General features: G+C 41.7%; 1 protein-coding gene across 2 annotated transcripts in view; it reads right to left on the bottom strand.

The window, feature by feature from the left end:
* The window catches only part of ABCB5 (ATP binding cassette subfamily B member 5), a 133,846-nt gene that overhangs the window by 60,124 nt on the left and 50,088 nt on the right, over nucleotides 1-23,634 (bottom strand). For both annotated transcript variants that reach the window (XM_075315382.1, XM_075315383.1), the window contains exons 2-9: nucleotides 20,992-21,113; nucleotides 20,175-20,235; nucleotides 12,104-12,254; nucleotides 10,059-10,101; nucleotides 3,325-3,516; nucleotides 1,798-1,969; nucleotides 1,236-1,360; nucleotides 986-1,160 (exon numbers count right to left, since the gene is read on the bottom strand). In XM_075315382.1, the coding sequence (XP_075171497.1) occupies nucleotides 986-1,160; nucleotides 1,236-1,360; nucleotides 1,798-1,969; nucleotides 3,325-3,516; nucleotides 10,059-10,101; nucleotides 12,104-12,254; nucleotides 20,175-20,235; nucleotides 20,992-21,113 (1,041 nt within the window). The remainder of the gene's footprint in view (nucleotides 1-985; nucleotides 1,161-1,235; nucleotides 1,361-1,797; nucleotides 1,970-3,324; nucleotides 3,517-10,058; nucleotides 10,102-12,103; nucleotides 12,255-20,174; nucleotides 20,236-20,991; nucleotides 21,114-23,634) is intronic.

Genomic DNA, 23,634 nt, shown 5'->3' with positions numbered 1-23,634 from the left:
CATGGTGATATGAATAGTGTTAAAGTAAACCTATATATGTTTGGTATCTACAAACTCGTACTGACCTGAGACATCACACCAACACATTAGTGTTATCATATAATGAACACGGTGGATAAAATACCCCAAAAAGCTATCGTGCAATCTCACTTTTTTTTGCAATTTTTCCACACTTGGAATTTTTTGTCATTTTGCAGTACACTACAGCATATAGTAAAACTAATAGTTTCATTTAAAAGTACAACTCATCCCAGAAAAAATCAAGCCCTCATATGGCAAGATTAGCAAAAAAATAAAAAAGGTATGGCTCTCGGAAGAAGGGGAGCAAAAGACGAAAACGGAAAATCACCCAGGGGTGAAGGTTATAATCACACAGCAGTATAAAAAAAAATTAGTCCCATTCTCATCCAGAAAATTGAGACTATTTTTTTTACCCCCTTTTCATTCTTGCTATCCATGTGCAGCCCACATGCGATCCGTTTTTTTTTTTCTCAGTAGCTATTAATTACTTACCGGATAATTTACAGTTTCCTATGCTACAGAATTACAATTTACTGTATCTTTAAAAATCAGATGCTATACTTTGGCTCCGTATGGCATCCGATTTTTTTTTTCACACCCATGGACTTGAAGGGGTGAGTCTTCTCTGACTTCAGAGTCAAATCGCAGTATGCTGCCTTATTGAATAACTTTGGTCTGCATGCAATACATTTATTGGTTCAGGTTGCGATTTATATGGTAATGTGAGCGAGCCCTCAGTGTACCTTAGCCTAAAATAAGTTTATATTTAAGTACATGTCATTAGAATTGTAGGGATAAAAAAATACTTGAAGGGTATTTTATTTTCTTCCGAATCTGTTTAATAAAATATGTATTTGCTACAAAAAAATGTCTGGACTTTTTAACATTTTTCTCTTTTAATAATATTTAATTCAATTTTAAAAAATATATATATTTTTAAAGTATATTCCCTAAAATCACTTACCACAAGGGCATCTCCAATGGTATATCCCTGATCTCCCAAAATAAGTACTGTACCATACCAAAATCCTAGCCCATATGAGGCATAAACAATTAGATACACAAAACCAAGGGCAAGCTGGGATGCAATGGCTTTCTTGATACCAAGTTTTTTGGCCTCTCCCAAATTATTTGTGTATCTAAAAATGAAAACAATGACATATGAAGTTCATCATATATTAGCTTAACATCTACTTTAAAACTATCGGAAACACCTTTTTATTTCTTTTTCTTGTCCTCCAAACGCCACCACTGTCCTTATCGAGGAGAGGACCTCTTCGGCCACTGCTCCGGCTTTGGCATAGACCGAGAGCTCCTTGCTTGTTAGAGACACCATCATCTAAATGTAAAGTGAAACATCATTTTTATAGTTTTACAGGATAAAAAAACATAAGATGATGTAGGCACAGCTTTTAAAAAAGTTTTTAAAAGATCCGTTAAAAAAATAAAACTTTAGATAGAAGTAAAACATATTGAAATGAGCGTTGGCCAAGTTAAGGATTTGGTTTCATATTTATAAAGGTTTTCCTACTAAAGTTTTTAACCCCAGGGTATTAAATAAATGTCTGGTAGGTTGGAGTTCATCTGATCCCTAATTATTTGGTAAAGTGGCTGCTGGGTGCCACATCCAGGTGAAGTTTGAGTGGAGAAGTGGTCACATGTCTCCCCACTCCAGTTTACGGGAGGTAAAGAGTTGAGCCAACTTGTAAGTGGTAAATGACTGCTGAGGTACTGAGTATGTATTATTGACCATTATGGTAAAAATATAGTAGTTACCTTTGAACAAAATGCTGATGATATTGCCATTAGAGGACTTGTAGACATATATACTAATGCAAGCTGCCACCCTTTTACCAATCCGATTACTAATCCAGCTATACATGTTGCAGAATTTTGTAAAAGATGGCCAACCTTGTCTCCAATCCCATCATTAATTTTATTGATGTCTCTAGAAATTAAGAGCAAAGATATTAACTATGGCAACAAAATTTCAACATTAACCCCTTAATGACGGCGGGCAGTAATATTACGTCCTAGCGGTTATAGTGTTACTGCCCGCGGTCTGCCGCCGGCAGCATGCCGCGATTGGCGCACATCTCAGCTTATTTTCACAGCTGAGATGTGTGCCTGCTAGGCACAAGCAGAAAAGTTATCTGCTCGTGCCGTTTAACCCCTTAAATGGTGCTGTCAATATGTGACAGCGCCATTATAACGGCATCAGCGGCAAACATTTACTCACCGGCCAATACCGGAAGTCAGGTGACGTGATCACGTGACTTCCGGTGGTTGTCATGGTAGCACATGGTCATGTGATGACTCCTGTAGCTCACATGAATTACTTTCGGTTTCACTCGGCCCGGAGCCAAGTGAAGCAGAAAATTAGCATATCTGCTGTTTACAGCTGTATAGCTGTGATCAGCAGATACGGCAGAGCGATCGGATTGTTGATCCATACAGCCCCCTAGGGGACTAGTAAAGTAAAAAAAAAAGTAAAAAAAAGTTTTAAAACATTAAAAAAAACCAAAAATCCTAAAAATTCAAATCACCCCCCCTTCGCCCCATTGAAAATTAAAGGGTTAAAAAAATAAAAAAATATACACACATTTGGTATCTTCGCATTCAGAAACGCCCAATCTATCAAAATATAAAATCAATTAATCTGAGCAGTAAACGGCGTAGCGGCAAAAAAATTCCAAACGCCAAAATTACGTTTTTTGGTCGCCACAAACTTTGCGCAAAATGCAATAACAGGCGATCAAAGTGTAGCATCTGCGCAAAAATTGTACCGTTAAAAACGTCAGCTCGAGACACAAAATATAAACCATCACTGAGCCATAGATCCCGAAAAATGAGAACGCTACGGGTCATGGAATATGGCGTAAAATGTGCGTCATTTTTTCGGACAAACTTCCGATTTTTTTTAATCCCCTATATAAAAGTAAACCTATACATGTTTGATGTTTACGAACTCGCACTGACCTGAGGCATCACACCGACACATAAGCTTTACCATATAGTGAACAGAGTGAATAAAATATCTCAAAAACAATAGTGCTATCGCACTTTTTTTTGCACTTTTTCTGCATTTGGAATTTTTCTGCCATTTTCTAGTACACTATATGGTAATACTTATGGTTTCAATTCAAAATACAACTCGTTCCACAAAAATTGAGCCCTCACATGACCAGATTGACTGAAAAATAAAAAAGTTACGTCTCTCGGAAGAAGAATGTCGAAAATAAAAAACGGAAAGCAAATATCGGCCGTTCGTGAAGGGGTTAAAAGTATACATATTACTCTTACTCGGTGAGGCGACTGTTCAGTTCTCCAGATTTGGTAACATCAAACCAGCTCATGTCTTTGGATAATACTGAATGGAAGAATGTTTTTCGCATTCTTCGTGTTTGTCTTGCAGCAGCTAGAACCCAAAAGGAAACTTGTACGTATCCACAAATTATAACAGCAGCTCCTATACCAGCATAGTATAAGGAAAACCTATAGAGAAAAGTAATTTCAGATAAAAAATTTTAGGGAGACAGTTCCAAATTCCATTCACTGTCATTATCTTCTCACATTTTGACAGTTGCTATCCCTTGCATTAAAGTTCCACACCACCATTTTTTTTCTATAAACTACTATTTTCAGAAAATAAATACAAAATGTATTGCTTGGAAATTCGGAGACATGTTGCCAGTAGTTTATAGAGTAAAAAAAAAACTATTTACATTGTACTCAAAAGTATACCTATAAAGAGAAAAATCAGAAAAACTGAAAATTTGGAAGTGGTCTCTTAATTTTTTGGCAGAGCTGTATATATACAGTCATATGAAAAAGTTTGGGCACCCCTATTAATGTTAACCTTTTTTCTTTATAACAATTTGGGTTTTTGCAACAGCTATTTCAGTTTCATATATCTAATAACTGATGGACTGAGTAATATATTTCTGCATTGAAATGAGGTTTATTGTACTAACAGAAAATGTGCAATCCGCATTTAAACTAAATTTGACAGGAGGATAAGTATGGGCATCTCAACATAAAAGTGCCATTAATATTTTGTAGATCCTCCTTTTTCAAAAATAACAGCCTCTAGTCGCTTCCTGTAGCTTTTAATGAGTTCCTGGATCCTGGATGAAGGTATATTTGACTATTCCTGTTTACAAAACAATTCCAGTTCAGTTAAGTTTGATGGTCGCCGAGCATGGAGAGCACGCTTCAAATCATCCCACAGATGTTCAATGATATTCAGGTCTGGGGACTGGGATGGCCATTCCAGAACATTGTAATTGTTCCTCTGCATGAATGCCTGAGTAGATTTAGAGCGGTGTTTTGGATCATTGTCTTGCTGAAATATCTATCCCCTGCGTAACTTTAACTTCATCACTGATTCTTGCACATTATTGTCAAGAATCTGCTGATACTGAGTTGAATCCATGCAACGGTCAACTTTAACAAGATTCCCGGTGGCGGCATTGGCCACACAGCCCCAAAGCATGATGGAACCTCCACCAAATTTTACTGTGGGTAGCAAGTGCTTTTCTTGGAATGCCGTGTTTTTTTGCCTCCATGCATAACGCCTTTTTGTATGACCAAACAACTCATTCTTTGTTTCATCAGTCCACAGGACCTTCGTCCAAAATGTAACTGGCTTGTCCAAATGTGCTTTTGCATACCTCAGGCGACCCTGTTTGTGGCGTGCTTGCAGAAATGGCTTCTTTCGCATCACTCTCCCATACAGCTTCTCCTTGTGCAAAGTGCGCTGTATTGTTGACCGATGCACAGTGACACCATTTGCAGCAAGATGATACTGCAGGTCTTTGGAGGTGGTCTGTGGATTGTCCTTGAATGTTCTCACCATTCTTCTTCTCTGCCTTTCTGATATTTTCTTGGCCTGCCACTTCTGGGCTTAACAAGAACTGTACCTGTGTTCTTCCATTTCCTTACTATGTTCCTCACAGTGAAAACTGACAGTTTAAATCACTGAGACAACTTTTTGTATCCTTCCCCTGAACAACTATATTGAATAATCTTTGTTTTCAGATCATTTGAGAGTTGTTTTGAGGAGCCCATGATGCCACTCTTCATAGGAGATTCAAATAGGAGAACTACTTGCAAGTGGCCACCTTAAAGACCTTTTCTCATGATTGGATACACCTGCCTATGAAGTTCAAAGCTCAATGAGGTTACAAAATCAATTTAATGCTTCAGTAAGTCAGTAAAAGTAGTTAGGAGGGTTCAAAACAAGAAATTGATAAGGGTGCCCATACTTATGCACCTGTCAAATTTAGTTTAAATGCAGATTGCACATTTTCTGTTAGTACAATAAACCACATTTCAATTCAGAAATATTACTGAGTCCATCAGTTATTAGATATATGAAACTGAAATAGCTGTTGCAAAAACCCAAATTGTTATAAAGAAAAAAGTTTAACATTAATAGGGGTACCCAAACTTTTTCAAATGACTGTGTATATGTATATGTGTGTGTGTATGTATATATATATGTATATATATATATATATATATATATATATATATATATATATATATATATATATAAAAATATATATACACACAGTATATATAGTTGTATAAAAATAAATAAATAATTTAAAAAAAAATGACAGCGCTCAGCTGTATTTTTGATTCTCAGCGCAGACACAGTGGATGGCTACGGGCTGCCACCCCTATCTGCATGGCTTTACCTTGGCTGGCAATCAAAATACCGGGAAACCCATTAATTTTTTTTTATTATTTAAAAAAATAATTAAAAGAAAAACTCAGGTGAACCCTGACGTCACTGCGAACATGGCTGAAAACAGCTGAAAACTGCCGATTGACGCGCAGTGCTGTGAATACCACCGGGAGTTAATGATCGGACCCACAAGCAGAAGCGGCTGGGAGACAGCGGCTGAGCGGGTTTGCAGGACGCGTCGCAGGACCTGTAAGTATAATGACAGTTTATTATTGACTATATGTTTTATCTTACAACCCCCTCACCTCATCCCATGTAAAGTTCAAGTTCGGTGTTCAGACGCAAGCCCGCGCTATCTCAGAACCCGATCTCAAACTTTACAAAAAGCTTGGGCGTGTCACCCGAACAGGAATATCGGGGGGTTCACCCATCACTACTCCTAACATTTTTGCAACTTTTTTTCTGCTGAAAACAAACATTATTAAGGATTAAGCAGAAGAAATTGGGGCCACTATTGTTCTGACATATTTATTATTTACAAGAAAATCAGGGTACCTTGTATAACAGAAGTATGTCTGCTAATAGGAGGCATAGATTTATATTTTTGACTCATAGAGGTTTTCTGGTCACAATATATTGATGACTTACAAATTCAATAGAGCTGTGCTTTGCTGCTCCATTCAAAGAGTTTACATCTGGCAGTGCAAATAACAGAGGATTGATGACCTATTGTCATGCTCAATTCGAGGAAGTACTAAGCGAGCTGCGAAAGGTAAGAAAGGGACCCCTGCACCTAGGGAGGGGGGAGATAGTGACCCCTAACCAAACCTACTGCTGGTCCCTGGGGTCCCTAACGACACTAGATAGGTTCCGCACCTATGCGCTGAGCCGAATACCTGACCCTAAGTATCCCTTCGTCAAAGCCACTAAACACTAAAGGAAGACACAAGGGGGACACACAATGGAAAGTGCATGAACTATGTATCCACAGAGGACTCAGGCAGAAGTTCAGCAAAGTTTCAGCTACGATACCACAGATGAGTACAAACCACCTGCTTGCATAGAGAACGTTTATGAACTGAATAATATCACCAGAACTTATATGAACTGAATAACATCACCAGCACAAGTCCAGGGAAGATGTGAGTATTTAAGCACAAGGGGAATACTAATAATCAGCAGCTGGATAGACGTTTAGCTCCCCTGGGTTCTAAAGGGGAATAGATGAAAATCCAACATGAAAGCTACCTAGTACAATTAATACTAACAGCAGGGACAACAGAACATCAGGGAGCATTTTGTGCAGCCAAGCGCTGTGACTTTCTACTGTCAGAAACCATATGACTGTCTGTCACCCGTGACACCTATTCATTGATTAGGTCATCAGTTTGTTATGACAGGGCAACTTCTTTAAACGGAGCCAAACATGCACCCAGTTTATTAAATATTTACAAATTTGGGGAATTTTAATTCAGAACAAAAAAATGAATCTCTCCAAAATGTTTATAGTCCAGGACAATGATATGAATATATTGGCATTTACTGTAAAATGATGTCAATTATTAATAGCATTAAAGGCCCAGTCACACACAATGACTTACCAGCGATCCCGACAACGATATGACCTGATAGGGATCGCTGGTAAGTCGCTGGGAGGTCCCTGGTGAGATGTCACACAGTGAGACCTTACCAACGACACAGGAACAATACATGTTGCAGTAGCGACCTGTATAACGATCTCAGCAGTCACTGTGACCCTGTCACACAGTGTCAAACACAGCGATGCGTCCTGCCCAGCAGGACATCACCTTTGAAGAAAATGGTCCAGGATATTCCACAACGACTAGCGATCTCACAGCAGGGGCCTGATCGCTGGTAAGTGTCACACATAACGAGATCGCTAACGGGATCGTTACTGCGTCACAGAAACGGTGACTCAGCAACAATCTCGTTAGCGATCTTGTTATGTGTGACGGGGCCTAACCCTAGAATGCGCAAGCATAACAATCTACCATAGAAAACAAATGACCTAGCACGTCTGCGAGGCCCCAGGTATGCGTTCTAGGGTTAAGAGACGTGGATAAATTGAGCCTTTTTTGAGAAACTGCATGTAAATTAATAGACAGATGGCTTTCCAAGGTCAAGCTTTGATTGTTTCTAACAGCAAAATGTTCTATCTTTAACTTTAAAGAGTAGCAGAGGAACAAATGGGAACGTGTAAGTGGTCGAGGAGTAGAAAAATGAATCCAGCTTTGAGGCTATTTTAATAGTTGTATTGTTAGTTTGTGTTCAGCAAAACGGTATTGTAATTTTATTACTTGGTTGGAATGGCATATCAGCTTGGTGGGTGATATACAAGGGTTAATGTTTTTTATTCTCTGTTTTACATTTTTGTTTACAAGTCTTATAGTCTCATATTAAAGGTTCTATTTTGTTATATTTTCTTATCACATACACAATGTTCTGACGTTCTGACAAGGCTGTGTTATGTGTATTATACTGCGAAAGCCATGAGAAAGAAAAGTTATCATAACATATTTCTGAGAAGGGGGTGGCTGGTGGAACTTCCAATGGAAACATTGCATGCAGTGTTACATTTGGCTGTAAATGGTATAAGAAATCCATTCACAGGAAAATAAGCAATTGATTTTGCTCACCACAAGGGTGCATTTCCTTTCTCCTAGCACTTGTTATCTGAAAAGCTTAATTCAATTTGGACCTCACTAGTGATCCCACAATCGGACTTTGGGTCAAAGCACAACAGCTACAACATGGCCTTACTAACACTAGAAAAAAGTCTACGGTAAAGTTAGGAACTCTAGTGACTTTCATATTGTCTGCATCAAGTAGCCTTTATTATGGCTCCCAAATAAGATGTTCTACCTTTTCTAATACATTAGCTACAAATTCTACTTGCGGATGAGTTTTTTTGCACTGATAATGAACACAGAAATCATTAAGTGTACCAACTGTGGAATGTGTAATGAATCTCCCGGTATAGAGCACAGCAAATGGAAAGTGACACCTTTAAGCAAAAAAGTACATTATCAGCCACAAATCTCCACATCTGGCCAATACCACTGGAGGCCACATTCTGAAGAACGATGAGATGGCCTTGAAGGAGGAGCATGATAGGATGTGGCCACTTGGGTGTCAACTAGGGGCCAGTCAAGGTGCCATTTATCAGTTCAGGCTGGGTGCAGTGCAGGTCAGGAGCAGAAGCACATTAGACCAGTGACTGCAAGCTGAAGTCTGCAATGATCATGGGGGTGGACAAAAGAGCTACATGTGGTGGAAACTGAACAAGTGAAGAGTGTTCCCCAAATCCAGTCCTCAAGAGCCACCAACTTATCATGTTTACCAATGAAATACTAAAGAAATCCTGAAAACTGTTGGTGGCTCATGAGGACGAGATGGGGAACAATGAAGTAGAGAGCCATTATTAAATAGGAAAAGTGGATAGTAAAAAGATAGAACTGCCCGTGTTCCACAGAGACCCTTTTGTGATATATACTAGGGAAGGGATGAAATTTGATAGGGAATAGCTTTTTGATCACTCGAGGGCCAACCACTGAGACTTCCAATGATCCCAAGAATGGGGTTCTGGAACCTGAGAAACACAATCTGCAAACCCCCCTATTGGATGGAGCAGAGGTGTGCAAGCTTAACTTCTGTACCCATAATTGTCTATGTGGCTGTCAGAAATAGCTAAGAGCTTTACCCTGCTTTTTTCAGATTCAAAAGCATGCTAGGAAGAATCCAAGCCAAGTAATAAGACGTCCCTCTACAAATTGCTGATTGTGAGGCCAGTCATGTTGGTGAGAAGAGTCTCCCACCACTGCATGAGCAATGCTTAAAAAGAAGTCAGATTAAAAAAGTTTTTTTCACTGAGCAAAAGATAAACTGCCAGTGAATTGCAAGATACAAGGCGGGGAATTTACCTCTACAGAGATCAATGTTAATAAAGAACCTGTCCATCTCTTTGAGAACTGATATGCTTAACATGTATCTCCACGAAAATCTATATATTACTGTAGATCTGTATATTACTGTAGATATATATATATATATATATATATATATATATATATATACACACATATATAGTCACTTGTGCAGCTTTAAGCTGACCACACACATTAAATCAATATGGATGGGATCGATGGATGATCTAATTAGACCCCTGATGTCACATGAAAAAGTTCTGACATTTTGGGTTTCCACAGTTGTTTGCACTCTCAAGAGATAATTTGTTCTCTATATCTTCTTATTTTGAGGAAAATGGCTGTCCGTAAGATGCACCTCTATAGCTGGGATTATGAGATAAATATACACAACTTACACAGTCATCTGTTCTTCTATTGGTTTGAACTGTGCACAAGTAGCTGTAAACAGAAAACATGACAGGATACTTATTATAATTATAATATAATTGGCATAGCTATGCTAAACACAAATGGCAAATGATACCACTAAACCTGAGCATTAAAGGGTTATTCTTAAGCTGTCTATTGATCAGCACACAGTTCTGCAGTCTTATCAATTCCTGATTTCTGGCAGGGCGGGCACTCTTCCTCCTTGAGTGACAGTTCTAGTGAGTAGCAGAACTGTAGAATTAGAACTTTAAAGCTCAGCACATGTTCTGCAGTAACACATTCAGTGATTAGTGGTTTATTCTAAGGGGTACGTCTCACACAGCGAGATCGCTAGCGAGATCACTGCTGAGTCACAGGTTTTGTGACGTACCAGTGACCTCATTAGCGATCTCGTTGTGTGTGACACTGAGCAGCGATCTGGCCCCTATTGTGAAATCGCTGATGGTTACACACAGGTCTGGTTCATGTTTTGCTCATTTCTTTCCCGCTGTGAAGCACACATCGCTGTGTTTGACAGCGAGAGAGCAACAACCTGAATGTGCAGGGAGCAGGGAGCCAGCTTCTGACAGCTGTGGACGCTTGTAACCAAGGTACACATCGGGTAACCAAGCAAAGTGCTTTGCTTGGTTACCTGATAGTTACCTTGGTTACTAGCGTACGCCGCTCTCAGGCTACCAGTGCCGGCTCCCTGCTCCCTGCACACGTAGCCAGAGTACACATCGGGTAACTAAGCGAAGTGCTTTGCTTTAGTAACCCGATGTGTACCCTGGCTGCGAGTGCAGGGAGCCAGTGCTAAGCGGTGTGCGTTGGTAACCAGTGTAAATATCGGGTAATCAAGCAAAGCATTTGCTTAGTTACCCGATAATTACCTTGGTTGCCAAGCGCAGCATCGCTTCCACGAGTCGCTGCTGACTGGTGGCTGGTCACTGGTCGCTGGTGAGATCTGCCTGATTGACAGTTCAACAGTGACCATGTAGCGACGCACCAGCGATCCTGACCAGGTCATATCGTGTTTGGCATCGCTGGTATGTCGTTTAGTGAGACGGTACCCTTAGTCTACACTATTATCACTCTATTTGCATGTAGAGATGACAGTACATTTGAAGATCCACTTAACTTTGAACTGTGAGAGCCATGATACTGCATGATACTACATGCTAGTTATTGTGATTCTACAGGATTGATAAGAACAGCTTGTCAGGTGCTGATAGAGAAAGGGAGGGGTATGAGCAGCTAACTGCTGTATAGCAATCAATGAGTAGGGAAGAGGTGACTTGTGACAGCTTTTTTCCTGTAGTATAACTACTCCACACTCTCAGCTAGGATTTAGCCAGACACTAGTGGCCGAGTTCCCTAGAAATGAGCTGTACACTATGAAAGATAAAAGGTCTCATTGCAGGAGAACGACAGCTGAGTGTAAAAAATAAATAAATTTGAACTTGTTTATTTTCATGCTGCTGAACTAATTTAAGCAACTTAATAACCTGAGAATACTCCTTTAAGTAAAATGCATTGGCAGCAGTCCTTTTGTAGAATCTGGCACTAATGATGAGCGAGTTTCGATATACTTGGATTTGCAATACTCATGACGAGTACTGTGTAATACTTGCGTATGCCTTCTGAATAGTGTGTGCAATGCAAGTCAATGCTATTCGCACGAATAGTACAGCATTCAGGTTTCTCGTTACATTGCTAGTGTTCCTCATTTACTTGCATTGCACACACTATTCAGATTGCATACACTCATATTAGACAGTACTCGTTACAAGTATCGCGAATCCGCGTATTTCGAAACTCGCTCATCATTATTTGGCACACAATAAAGAACTATGCCATGTCCACTTAGTGAAAGTTAGAATTTTTCTATGCCTTGGAAGAAGTGAAGCAGGGGTTGTATAAATATGGAGGTCAGTTAACATACTATTTAATGCCACTTCTTACTGCATGTTCCAACTATAGTACATTTCTTTGAAAACATTTTCATTATCAATGTTCATTTTTTTATTCTTACTTGAATTCTGTATTGATGAGTTGTGACACAAGATACTGTCGGTCATTTCACCAAACACAATGTGCATTACAGGAAGGCAGATCCCATTGCAGAGTGCCCCAAGCGACCCAATGATCATGTAGAGTACATCTAGTCCATCTGCATAGCGAAACTAAAAAAAGAATTCTTTTTAAAAGAATATAAATTCAAGATTGTATGTGAGACTTGCAAAATTTGAAGATCTATTTGAATTATATCTGGTGTGGCATGGTAGCTCAGTGGTTAGCAATTTTATTTTTCAGTGCTGGGTTCAAATCTCACAATGGACAACATCTACATGGAGTTTGTATGTTTTTTTCCGTGTTTGCATGAGTTTCCTCCAGGTTTCTGCTTTTCTCCCACACTCAAAGGACATCCTGATAGGGAGCCACATTGGAGACTAGTGATGATAATTTTTGTAAAGTGCTGCAGAAAGTGATGGTGCTATATAAGCAATGCATAATAAATAATAGACTCTGCAACTATGATTTGCTAATTTTACTAATGTCCTGAAATGTTATTCCCTACTCATAAAGTTCTGACATAGTACCAGAATTTAGTGCTACATTCCCTTCTATGTCTTCTCTACACAAGGCATTCACAGCCACTAGTCTGAGTTGGAAACTGCAACATAGCTAAAAAAAATATTTTGCATATGCTATTAAAATTTTAAAATTTGATTTAAAACATATTTTGTCCAAATGGAAAGCTATCACTGCTAACAGGAGCCGTCGTTATGGATTAACTCTGAGTTGACTTTCTTTAAATTCGCAAATTCCCACGAATTTGAATAATTTGGTATTTCATTTGCGAAGATTACAAAAAAGATAAAACAGCCATTTCACACATTTCGAAAGATTGCAGCAGCTAGCAAGAGGGTTCCTTATGTCAGGCGAGGGCTACTACTGCCTTGCCAGGGGGAACTATTCCTACCAATATAAAAGGTCTGGCCAATAATTTTAGTATTTTATAGCCTGGAGAAAGGAGGTCAGAGTGCATAGACTGTACAACAGTATTTTTTTTTTAATTCTACATACATCACAAACAAGAAGAGTAAATGAAGACCCCTCTCTCCTAATTTTGCTCTAGAACAAAAGTCCTGAAATCAAGGCTTGTGTATCACAGAAAGTGTGCTTCCTGGCTTGTGAGATAACACAAGCTCTAATATTTTTATTTTATTTGTTTTTTTAGGTCAAGAGAAAATTCTCTGCATTCCAGAAACTTAAATGCAATTACCTACCTTACACAGAGTGTGTAGGTGTAAAAAAAAATATTTTTTTTGCAAAAGTTACTTGTAGGCCCCCTTCACATGCACGTGTAAAAGACAAACAGTTTTTACATGTACGTGTTAAAGGGGTGGTTTGGTCCCCGTGTGTCGTGTTTGTGGCACATTCGTGTTATCCGTGTGTTATACGTAATAACACACAGAGAACGGAAAGTCCCGCCTTACCTGTTTCTTCCAGAGCTGTCTGTGGTGCTGATTGACAGCGTCCGGCACAGGCCACGCCCCGCTGACGCTACTTCCGGCCCCCAGGGAAGAAGATGCGTTGTTCAAATTCTCTGGGGGACGGATGCCGGTGACAGCCGCGGCAGAGACTGCAGGGATGGTGGAGGTGAGTATGTGTTTTTTTTTTTTTAAATGACACGTGTGTTTCTCCGGCGTGTGTCACGTGAGCCCGCATCCACACTACATCCGTGTGGTACGTATGCGGCCCACGTGACACCCGTGCTGCCGGAGAAAAATGGACATGCATCCATGTGGAGCACACGGGCACACGTCTGCTCCACACGGAGGCACGGGCCAATGGTTGCACACGTGCGTGCACATAAACCCATTATTTTAATGGGTTTAAGTGTGCCCGTGTCTCCGGTACATGCGGGCACGGACCTAGCACGTACCGGAGACACGTGCATGTGAAGGGGGCTGTAAAGTGTAGTAGTCCAATATTAGAGCCGTAAAGACCTCCCAGACACTGCTGTTGGTTACCATAGATTTAGTTAAGCTAAATAGCTAGAAGTCATTTTTACAATGTTAGGGTAAAAAGCTCAAATAATATTCTAGTACACTTCATAGGGCTATAGACATATTTTCCGGTTGATTAGAGGGTTGCAAGGTTTACCACAGATAAAATTTGAGGGGAAAATTCGGCAACACTGGTGAACTTGAAAAGGTTTGCTCTTCTCTACTGAACACTTCTACCCAGGGTTAGACTGACTTACTAGAATGGCATTGGATCTTATAGTGGGTCTAAAATCTGACACAGATACGGTTTAAAAGTTCCAGAAGACGTGAACAAATTATGGGGATTACTTTGAAGCAATATATTGCCAGTAATATCTATTCCTTATAGGTATGTTCAGAAATAATCTATTAAACCTTATTGATGATACTGAGCTATGTTCTCTTGCTCGGGCAATGATAACAAATACAATCATAGGCATGTGATGTACAGCTTTTTGAATGACAGTAGCTGCCGATCAACTGATAGCTGGGGTGGATCTTCATAGTAATTCCCACAGCCTGCCTGTCTGTCCTCCCCCTGTTATTTATGCTAATTATATTATAGAATCATTTTACTAAGTGGCTAGAAGGACCTGTGCTGATGTCATACCCATCTGACCAGAAGGGGCGGGGCCTCAGCCAACATAGCTGATACCAAGAAGCAACATTATTTTTCTGTTGGTGAGGCACCGCACCTTCTGGTCACATGGGTATGACATCAGCAAGGTCCTTCTAGTCAGTAAGTAAAACGATTCTATAATAGAATTAGCATAAATAACAGGGGGAGGATGGTCAGGCGGGGGGGCAGGAATCGCTATCTAAATCCACCCTAGCTATCAGTTTACCAGCAGCTGCTGTCATTCAAAAAGCTGCTCATTTTACAAACTTTACTTGCTTATGTTTCCAAACCCATACATCCTAGCTGACAACTAAAGGTATGTGTAGAATCAGCTAGATAGTGCCAGTATAGCACTGGCTTTAGGTTATATAGGAAAATCCTGGTGATTGGTGCACTTTAAAAGGGAATCAGTCACCACATTTGACCTACCGTATTTTTTGCTTTATAAGACGCACTGTTGTTCCCCCAAATTTTGGGGGAAAGTAGGGGGTGCGTCTTATAAACCGAATATACGGGGCTGGGTGGTGTGTACATATATATATATATATATATATATATATATATATACATATATACACTGCAGGGTCCACTCTGGAGCAGTGCTGGGGGCAGGCGAAAGCTGCGGGCGGCAGCATTAGATCTCCTGCTCCCACTCATATAATACCGTGTTTCCCCGATAGTAACACACCCCCGATAGTAAGACGTAGTGTGGGTTTTAGGGGGGTCGGCTAATGTAAGACGTACCCCGAAAATAAGACATAGTAAACTGTACGTTGGAAAAATATAAGCCATAGTACCGGTACCTTTTGCTGCATTAACAGCGGGATGTGGCCGGTTAGAGCGGGATGCGGACGGTTAGAGCGGGATGCGACGGTTAGAGCGGGATGCGGATGGATCTGGAGCGGAATGAGCGGAGGGATGTGGAGGCCGTGGGAGATGCAGTAATGTTGTCCGTGGTCCATCAGGACCATGGACAACATACAAAAACATGCAGCCTCAGTGCCCTCATGTGCAACCGCTGGTGGCCCCTCTGATTGGCCCAGCGGCTCCTGCATGAGGAAGAAGCCACACCTCTACCCAGCACCGCAGAGGAATTGATTTGATCGCCATTACGGTACCAAGTAAACAATTCACAAAATGCTCCATGTAAAGTTTCCTTAACTTGCGGTACACTTATGGCGCAATCGCGGCAAGTCCCCATACGGTACATTGCATGGAGACTTGCTGCGATTGCTGTGGGATACTGTATGGGGCTGTTACCCTATGGGAGGCTGTGTGGGATACTGTATGGGGCTGCAACCCTATGGAAGGCTGTGTGGGATACTGTATGGGGCTGCAACCCTATGGAAGGCTGTGTGAGATACTGTATGGGGCTGTAACCCTATGGGAGACTGTGTGGGATACTGTATGGGGCTGCAACCCTATTGAAGGCTGTGTGGGATACTGTATGGGGCTGTAACCCTATGGGAGACTGTGTGGGATACTATATGGGGCTGCAACCCTATGGAAGGCTGTGTGGGATACTGTATGGGGCTGTAACCCTATGGGAGACTGTGTGGGATACTGTATGGGGCTTCAACCCTATGGAAGGCTGTGTGGGATACTGTATGGGGCTGTAACCCTATGGAGACTGTGTGGGATACTGTATGGGGCTGCAACCCTTTGGAAGGCTGTGTGGGATACTGTATGGGGCTGTAACCCTATGGGAGACTGTGTGGGATACTGTATGGGGCTGCAACCCTATGGAAGGCTGTGTGGGACACTGTATGGGGCTGTAACCCTATGGGAGACTGTGTGGGATACTGTATGGGGCTGCAACCCTATGGAAGGCTGTGTGGGATACTGTATGGGGCTGTAACCCTATGGGAGACTGTGATACGGAACCATAAACAATGCTTATACCGTACGCTATATTTTTGCCTCTAGACATGAGCGCTTCCGGTTCCAGTGGTAAAAGGAAGAGCTACACCATGGAGTATAAAAAAGCTATTGTCGAAGAATCTTGGGGCAAAAATGTAGTGGAGTTCTGCAAGGAGAAAATGTTGGATCACCGACTGGTCCAAAAATGGCGTGCAGAATACACTAACCTGAGTGAAAAAGTGGAGAGCGGAATGGCTAAAAAGCGCAAGATTGGATGTGGTCGGCAACCAATGTATACAGAGCTGGAAAGCCTGGTCTCTGAGTGGGTTGCAAACAGGAGAGCAAAGACATTGGTGGTGACCAGGGCTCAGATTCAGGAATATGCCCTTGCAGTGGCACCACAGTTTGACATTTCCCCTGAACAATTCAAGGCATCACAGCACTGGGTGGATAACTTTCTTGAACGCAATGACCTGTCTTTGAGAAGATCCACAACCCTCTTTAGGCTGGAAGATGCTGAGATTGTTAAACTTGCATTTGCCTACAAGAAGTTTGTGGATGACATTGACTTCTCTAAATACAGTCTTTGCAACATGATCGCCATGGATGAAACTGCCGTGTTCATGGGCCAAGCAGCTCAAACCACCATTGATCAACGAGGTGCCTCCTCAGTGTACGTTCCCTCCACCGCTTATGAAAGTGCCCGTGTCACCTGCATTTTGGCTATTCGTCTGGATGGCACTAAAGTAACACTACTACTCATTGCAAAGGGCAAGAAGGACAAGATTGAGCGGGTTTCTGGCATTTATGTGCTGGAAACTGAAAAAGCCTGGGCCACACAAGCTGTTATAAGGAAGTGGCTTGATTTAATGCTGCCGCTTGTTATGCGAGGGAATAAAAGAGGGATGCTGATCTGGGATGCAGCCAGCACACACCGCGCCAAAAACATGAAAAACTTCCTTCATGAGCGGAGAATCGACCAAATCATGATTCCTGCAGGGATGACGGCTTATGTCCAGACTCTGGATATCGCCATTAACAAGCCGTTCAAGGACTATCTGCGTGCGGAAATCAATGACTACATTGAAAACCGAATGGAGAGAAATGTATGTGGGAACTTTGTGAAGCCCAGACTGCCAGAGATTGTGAACTGGGAGAAGAATTCATGGAATAAGATCACTGACACCTGCATTGCAAATGCACTGCGAGCTGGCTACCTGGACAAGACCTGCTCATTTCAGGACAGTGCCGTTGCTACCCATGAGAGATATGGGCCAATGATTCAGCAGGAAATGGAGTCCCGAGAGTCCCAAGAAAATCCATAGGAACCTCAGAGTGTGAATGTTTACGATGATGTTCCTGAAGATGGTGACATGGTTGTCATGGAATAAATCTGTTTTATCTTCCAGTATAACATATTCAGACTGTTCGTTCTTACCGTTTTTCATTATTTTACATGTTATACATGGAAATACCGTCATGATACGGTTGTAACAAGACATTCTTGGCACTTGCTTTTATAAAACTGTTTTGTGGTGAATACCATACTGTTCAGGTTGTTAATAAATGTTAAGTTTATAGTTAAAACAAAAATCGACATTTTTTTTCCAATATAAGACATACCCCGAAAGTAAGACATAGTGGGACTTTTGGGGGTAAAAAGAATATATGACACTGTCTTACTTTCGGGGAAACACGATATGCACAGCCGCTGTCCATCAGCGTGGTGCTGAAACCGCATCGCGCTGATCGGCTGGGGCAGCGGGGCATATTATATCTGCCTGTGCTCCCTTTGATCGCACATGATCCCCCCTGTGTTAGATATGACCCCCATACTGCTGCCCATAGTAAAATAAAAAAAGCTTTACTTACCTCCAGTGCTGATCTCCCGGTCCCCTGCTGCTGCTGTATGTGATAAGGCACGCAGAGATGATATCACTCTGCTGTGCCGATCACATGACTGGCAGCAAGAACCAGGAAGTGGAGGAGGAGCTCAACCCCACGGAGGGAGACACGAGGAGGGACAGCACTGAGAAGGTAAGGAAAGAGTGTTTTTTATTTTATTATGGGCAGCAGTATGGGGGGCATATCTAACAAAGGGGAGACGTGCCATCTATAGTGGCCATGGGCAGCAGTATGGGGGCCATATCAAACACAGGGGAGATGTGCCATTTATAGTGGCCATGGGCAGCAGTATGGGGGCCATATCAAACACAGGGAAGGTGTGCCATCTATAGGGGCCATGGGCAGCAGTATGGGGGCTATATCAAACACAGGGGAGGTGTGCCATCTATAGGGGCCATGAGCAGCACAGGGGGACGTGTCCCAGCACAAGGGGGCTATATTCAATATAAGGGGGTCATATCCAGAATAAAGGGGGCTAATTTTAGGATGGGGGGCTATGAGGGACATATACCCTATATGATTTGTTAGACGGACACTGGCATTAAAAGATGGACCCCATTTAACATAAAAAAAATAATTCTCTTTTCCTTCACCAAATTTGGGGGTGCGTCTTATAATCAGGTGCGTCTTATAAAGCAAAAAATACGGTAAATCTAGACATCTAAACTATTAATAAGGGCATTCAGGTTATATAGACTGATGAAAAAGTCACACCAGTATGACTCATATCAGATGGATTGTTGTGGATAAATCATCTTTGATCACTTTATGTAAATGAGCTCTTCCAGGCTATGGGGTGGATGCCGCCTGGAAGATAACTCCTCCTCCTGAGATTATTTTGAATAGGGGTTACCAGTGTGATATGTAGGGGCCGGTCTCTCATCTCCTGCTCTCACTGCAGAGCTGTGTGTGATTATAACTGACACATATGCAGGTTCCTCTCAGCTTCAGCCTCCATCTCACAGGCAGACAGTGTTGCAATATTGTTGCAACACAGCAGAGCTCAGTGAGCTGCAAAAAATGTGTTCACAAAAAGACAAATATCAGTTATCCTGTTCTATGTCAGTTACTTTTTCACACTGGTAACGTCCCTTTTTATTTAAAATAATTTCTTTCAGGCAGCATCGACCCCAAAGCCTGAAGGAGCTAATTTATATAAAGTGAAAAAAGATATTTATCCACTACAAGACATCAGATATGAAACATACAGATATGGCTTTTGTCCAGCAGTCTAGAACCTGCAAGCCGACGGTAAGAAGGAAGCCGGCACTAATTGGTCGCGGGGCTCGCATGCCATAACAATGTCCTATGGGCTCCGGGATTATGAGTTCTGACATCGCTAGAACCATGCTGGTACCAGAGGTGAGTATAGGATTTGTTATTTTTAAGGGGCACTAGGACAACCACTTTATTTCAAGTATACTATTACATACAAGTTTTTTTTTCACTTATCACACAGCAGGACACCCCCTTTATAGGTGTTCTATGCAATTTATAAATAAAACTATTTAGCCACAAAAGAAGTCATATTATACTAGAATAATAATAAACGTTTATACACAATTAAACTACATTTGTAAAGTTTTGTGTGTTAGTATTGTTTCTTATTTTACAATTTACATAGACTTATCTTTTCAAATGAATTCCAGAATACAATGTTTACTTACTATTTTGAAAGGACCAACAGCTTTTGTTTTCACTTTGTCCCCATCTTTTTCATTTTGCGACCTTAAAACAGGAAAAGTACTAATTAAAGTGAGGGGAGCAGGATCACCTCCTAAACCTCACCTGAGGCTTATTCCTGCAATCCCTAACATTCCTAGATTTTCCCCTTTTGCTGTCCCGTACCTAAGCCTTTGGTGACCTTGAACCCACCCTGGCTAGTGAAAACTCTAGTCTTGCCACTGCAATAAGACAACAGGTGGGGAAAGACACAACAAATAACACTCCACAACATCTCCAGCAGGAACATCTCAGTTGCAACAGAAGCGAAACCTCAGCTTCTCCAGAGACTGGCTCCTTCAAAATGGACAGCATAGATAAGAGCTATAACCGGCATAGGGATGAGTGAGGAGCAGATGTTTATAGCAGAGGGGAGTGGCTGCCTGTAGCCGAGGTTAAAACTACCTGTTAGATCACTGCTGGATAGAAATGAACCTTAACCCTTTCAGTTCCAGATGGAATTAAGTGCGCTGCAACTCAGGGTAAACGACGATTGGGCACTAAAGCAGATCTACGATCAACAATAGGCTATGACGCACTGATCCCAGATCTCCCTGAGATCACATCAAGCCATGACACACTCGTGTCATAGAGTTGACTGACCGATACATTTCAATAGCTAAGCCAGCCCCCTTCTCTATGTCACAGCCAATGCATTTGATAACATTTTACTCAATTGTGCACTAATGATATCAATTGGTAGTCAACATTTTTTTTATATACCAAAGTTACCCTATTTCTATATAAATATTTCATACATACAAATTTTGTTTTTGGCCTTCATCCAGTAAGGATTCTGTTGTGGGGTGAATGTTGTTGATTTCTGTATCCCCTTCTTTGATATCATTCCTTTTCTTGCTTCTGTTGGATAACCATGAAAATAACTGCAGAATAGAAAAAAAAATGATATGACACAATCAAAAAAGTCACTGTAATCCATTCTTTATGAAACAGATAAAGATAAAATTAATTAATTAATATCAGTTTATAAAAAATGCTTTCAATTATGAGACATGGACACAGTGATACCTGGATATAAACTTTTACCTCCTCCATAAAGCTTACTGTATGGAAAAACTGGATTGAGATGTATAAAAAGAAAAAAAGGGACATTTTGTAAAAATCGCATTTCATGAATCTGTGTAACAAGATAAAAAAACTGTGGAGGAAAGAAGCGCAATAGGGTCTTACCCAAATAACATTGGGAGAATTGCAAGGGGAGATCTTACTCACCTATAGGGGTTGTGAAAGTCACAACTCCTATATCAGCATGTGTGTAGATAATCCAGAGTCACAGCAGCGGTCCCTCGGTTTGGCAGATAACAGAGAACAATAGGATGAGGGTTTTCAAGCCGCGCCAATGACAACCAACATTAAGCTGTTAGATCAATGTTGTCTTTTATTCCAATTACAGGTCTACGCGTTTCGGAAGGCACCCCTTCCTTCTTCAGGACCAGATGGCAAGAAAACATAAATGTATGAATCTGTGTAAAACATTTGTATACACAAAGTCATCATGGAAAAACAAGGCCCTGATTCATTATTTGCATTTTTTAAGTCTCTTTTCTTTTTTGTCTTGTGGTATTCACTGTGGTTTATGGCACCAAATTCATGAAAATGGTGCACATGATTCATGAACGTGGCGCAAAAATTAAAAATGGTCTTTTCCCTCTTCGATTAATCTCCCCTCCATCTTTTCCATTGCCTGTCTCTGCGTATATCGGACTGCTAGAAAACCACAAATAATGTGAGGTAGTGTAGGTAAGAGTATACGAGAAACCACTAGAGACAATACCTCTATAAAAATATCTTTATTATAAAAATTAAAATACGACACCAAGTGCCTTGGATAACATAAATGACATGGACAGTGTGCTAGTGAAAGATCAGATGAAAAACAGGATGGTGTGAGGGAAAAATCCTGATAGATAAATAGCTAGATAGCGTTTAGAGGGGACTGAATTAAATCCTCCACTTGCCCTTCCTGTCAACGGAGGGTATCATAATTTTTAGGGTACGCCCCGCTCCGGGTGGCTGACCCTCACTATCCCTGTTATTCACTGGCCTAATCCCTCCACCAAGAAACCAGGTGCAATAAGTGAATCGAACCAAGACAAGGACAATTGCAGCACCCTGGGATATGCTACCCCAGTGATCTGCAGGATCCTAAGGCTTTCTGGAACACCCTATGCTGACAACCTACACCTTACACACAGGTAGGGGCACATTCCCTGAGACCTGGGCGCAGCATGTAGAGGGTTAACAGTGGTCAGATGTGAAAACCAATCCCTTAGCTGTTAGCCTGGGAAAGGGGTGTGGCTTGTGGGAAGCAACAGGTGTTGCTAGGCAGAGTTGGCAGAGAGGAAGGAGTGACAGTTGAAAGGAGCAAGTGAGTGAGAGGGGTGTGAGGATTGTGAGGAGACCCCCAAAAGGCGACTAGGAGGTAGTAGCCTGAGGGTAGATAGATCCCAGGCACTACGCACGAGGGGGTACTGGACCCCAGAGTAGACAACAGCTCCAAGCGGTCTGCTGATCCAGCCGTGTGTGGTGACTTCCAGGGTACCACACCACCTATAGACTCAGGGACACAGCCTCATATATAGGACCCGGGAGAGGGCACAGAGAAGTAGCCTACCCCACAAGGGACCGCGAGGCCTGTCATACTGGGCCCGGAAAACAAAGGAGCGGAGCGCCGCAGGTCACCAACAGCTTCAGGCAAGGGGACCATCAGCTCTGCATGTGCACGAAGGGCTCAACTGGGACTCACGTCAGCACTGGGACAAAGGAAAGTCGGTTGACCAGCTGTGCCAAACTGCACTTGCAACATCTGTGAGTAAATTACCAGTTAATCTGCAAGAACTGTGTCGTGTTTATTACTGGTGCACCACAAGGCGCAGCACACCTACATGGGACTTAAGCCCCTACTGGCGGAGGGTGCGAACACACTTGCTGTTATACCATCTGTCCCTAAAACCATAGCAGCGGCGGCACATCTTATTACCGCAACCCGCCAGTGGCGTCACAAGTGACATATAAAATAACCCTGTTAACGAGCGCCTCCCCCCCAGGTAACGGAACCGGGCACGGCCACCTGTGACGGCGATCCCCATTATCCACCACCCGGAACCGAGTATCCCAAGGGCCTGGGGTGTGGCAGCGCTCTACACAATGACATAAATGAATTGAATAAATTGGTTCCTAGACTGGACCAGGTTTTCCAGTCACTGCAGCAAAATGGAATGGTTAGGACTGAGCCGGTGGTTCCACCAAGTATGTTGGAACCTCCCGCTCTCCCGACGCATTTCCCCCCTTCCTAACTGGATAGTAAGGGGTTCATCAGGGGTATTTTGCCAAGGACACTTAGAAGGTAGTTCCTAGGGCTGTTTATTATATGAAGTAACATAT

The sequence above is a fragment of the Anomaloglossus baeobatrachus genome, chromosome 6, assembly GCF_048569485.1.
Source record: "Anomaloglossus baeobatrachus isolate aAnoBae1 chromosome 6, aAnoBae1.hap1, whole genome shotgun sequence".
NCBI classification, from domain to species: domain Eukaryota; kingdom Metazoa; phylum Chordata; class Amphibia; order Anura; family Aromobatidae; genus Anomaloglossus; species Anomaloglossus baeobatrachus.
The sequence above is the reverse complement of the archived record's forward strand: the minus strand, read 5'-3'. Positions and strand labels throughout refer to the sequence as shown.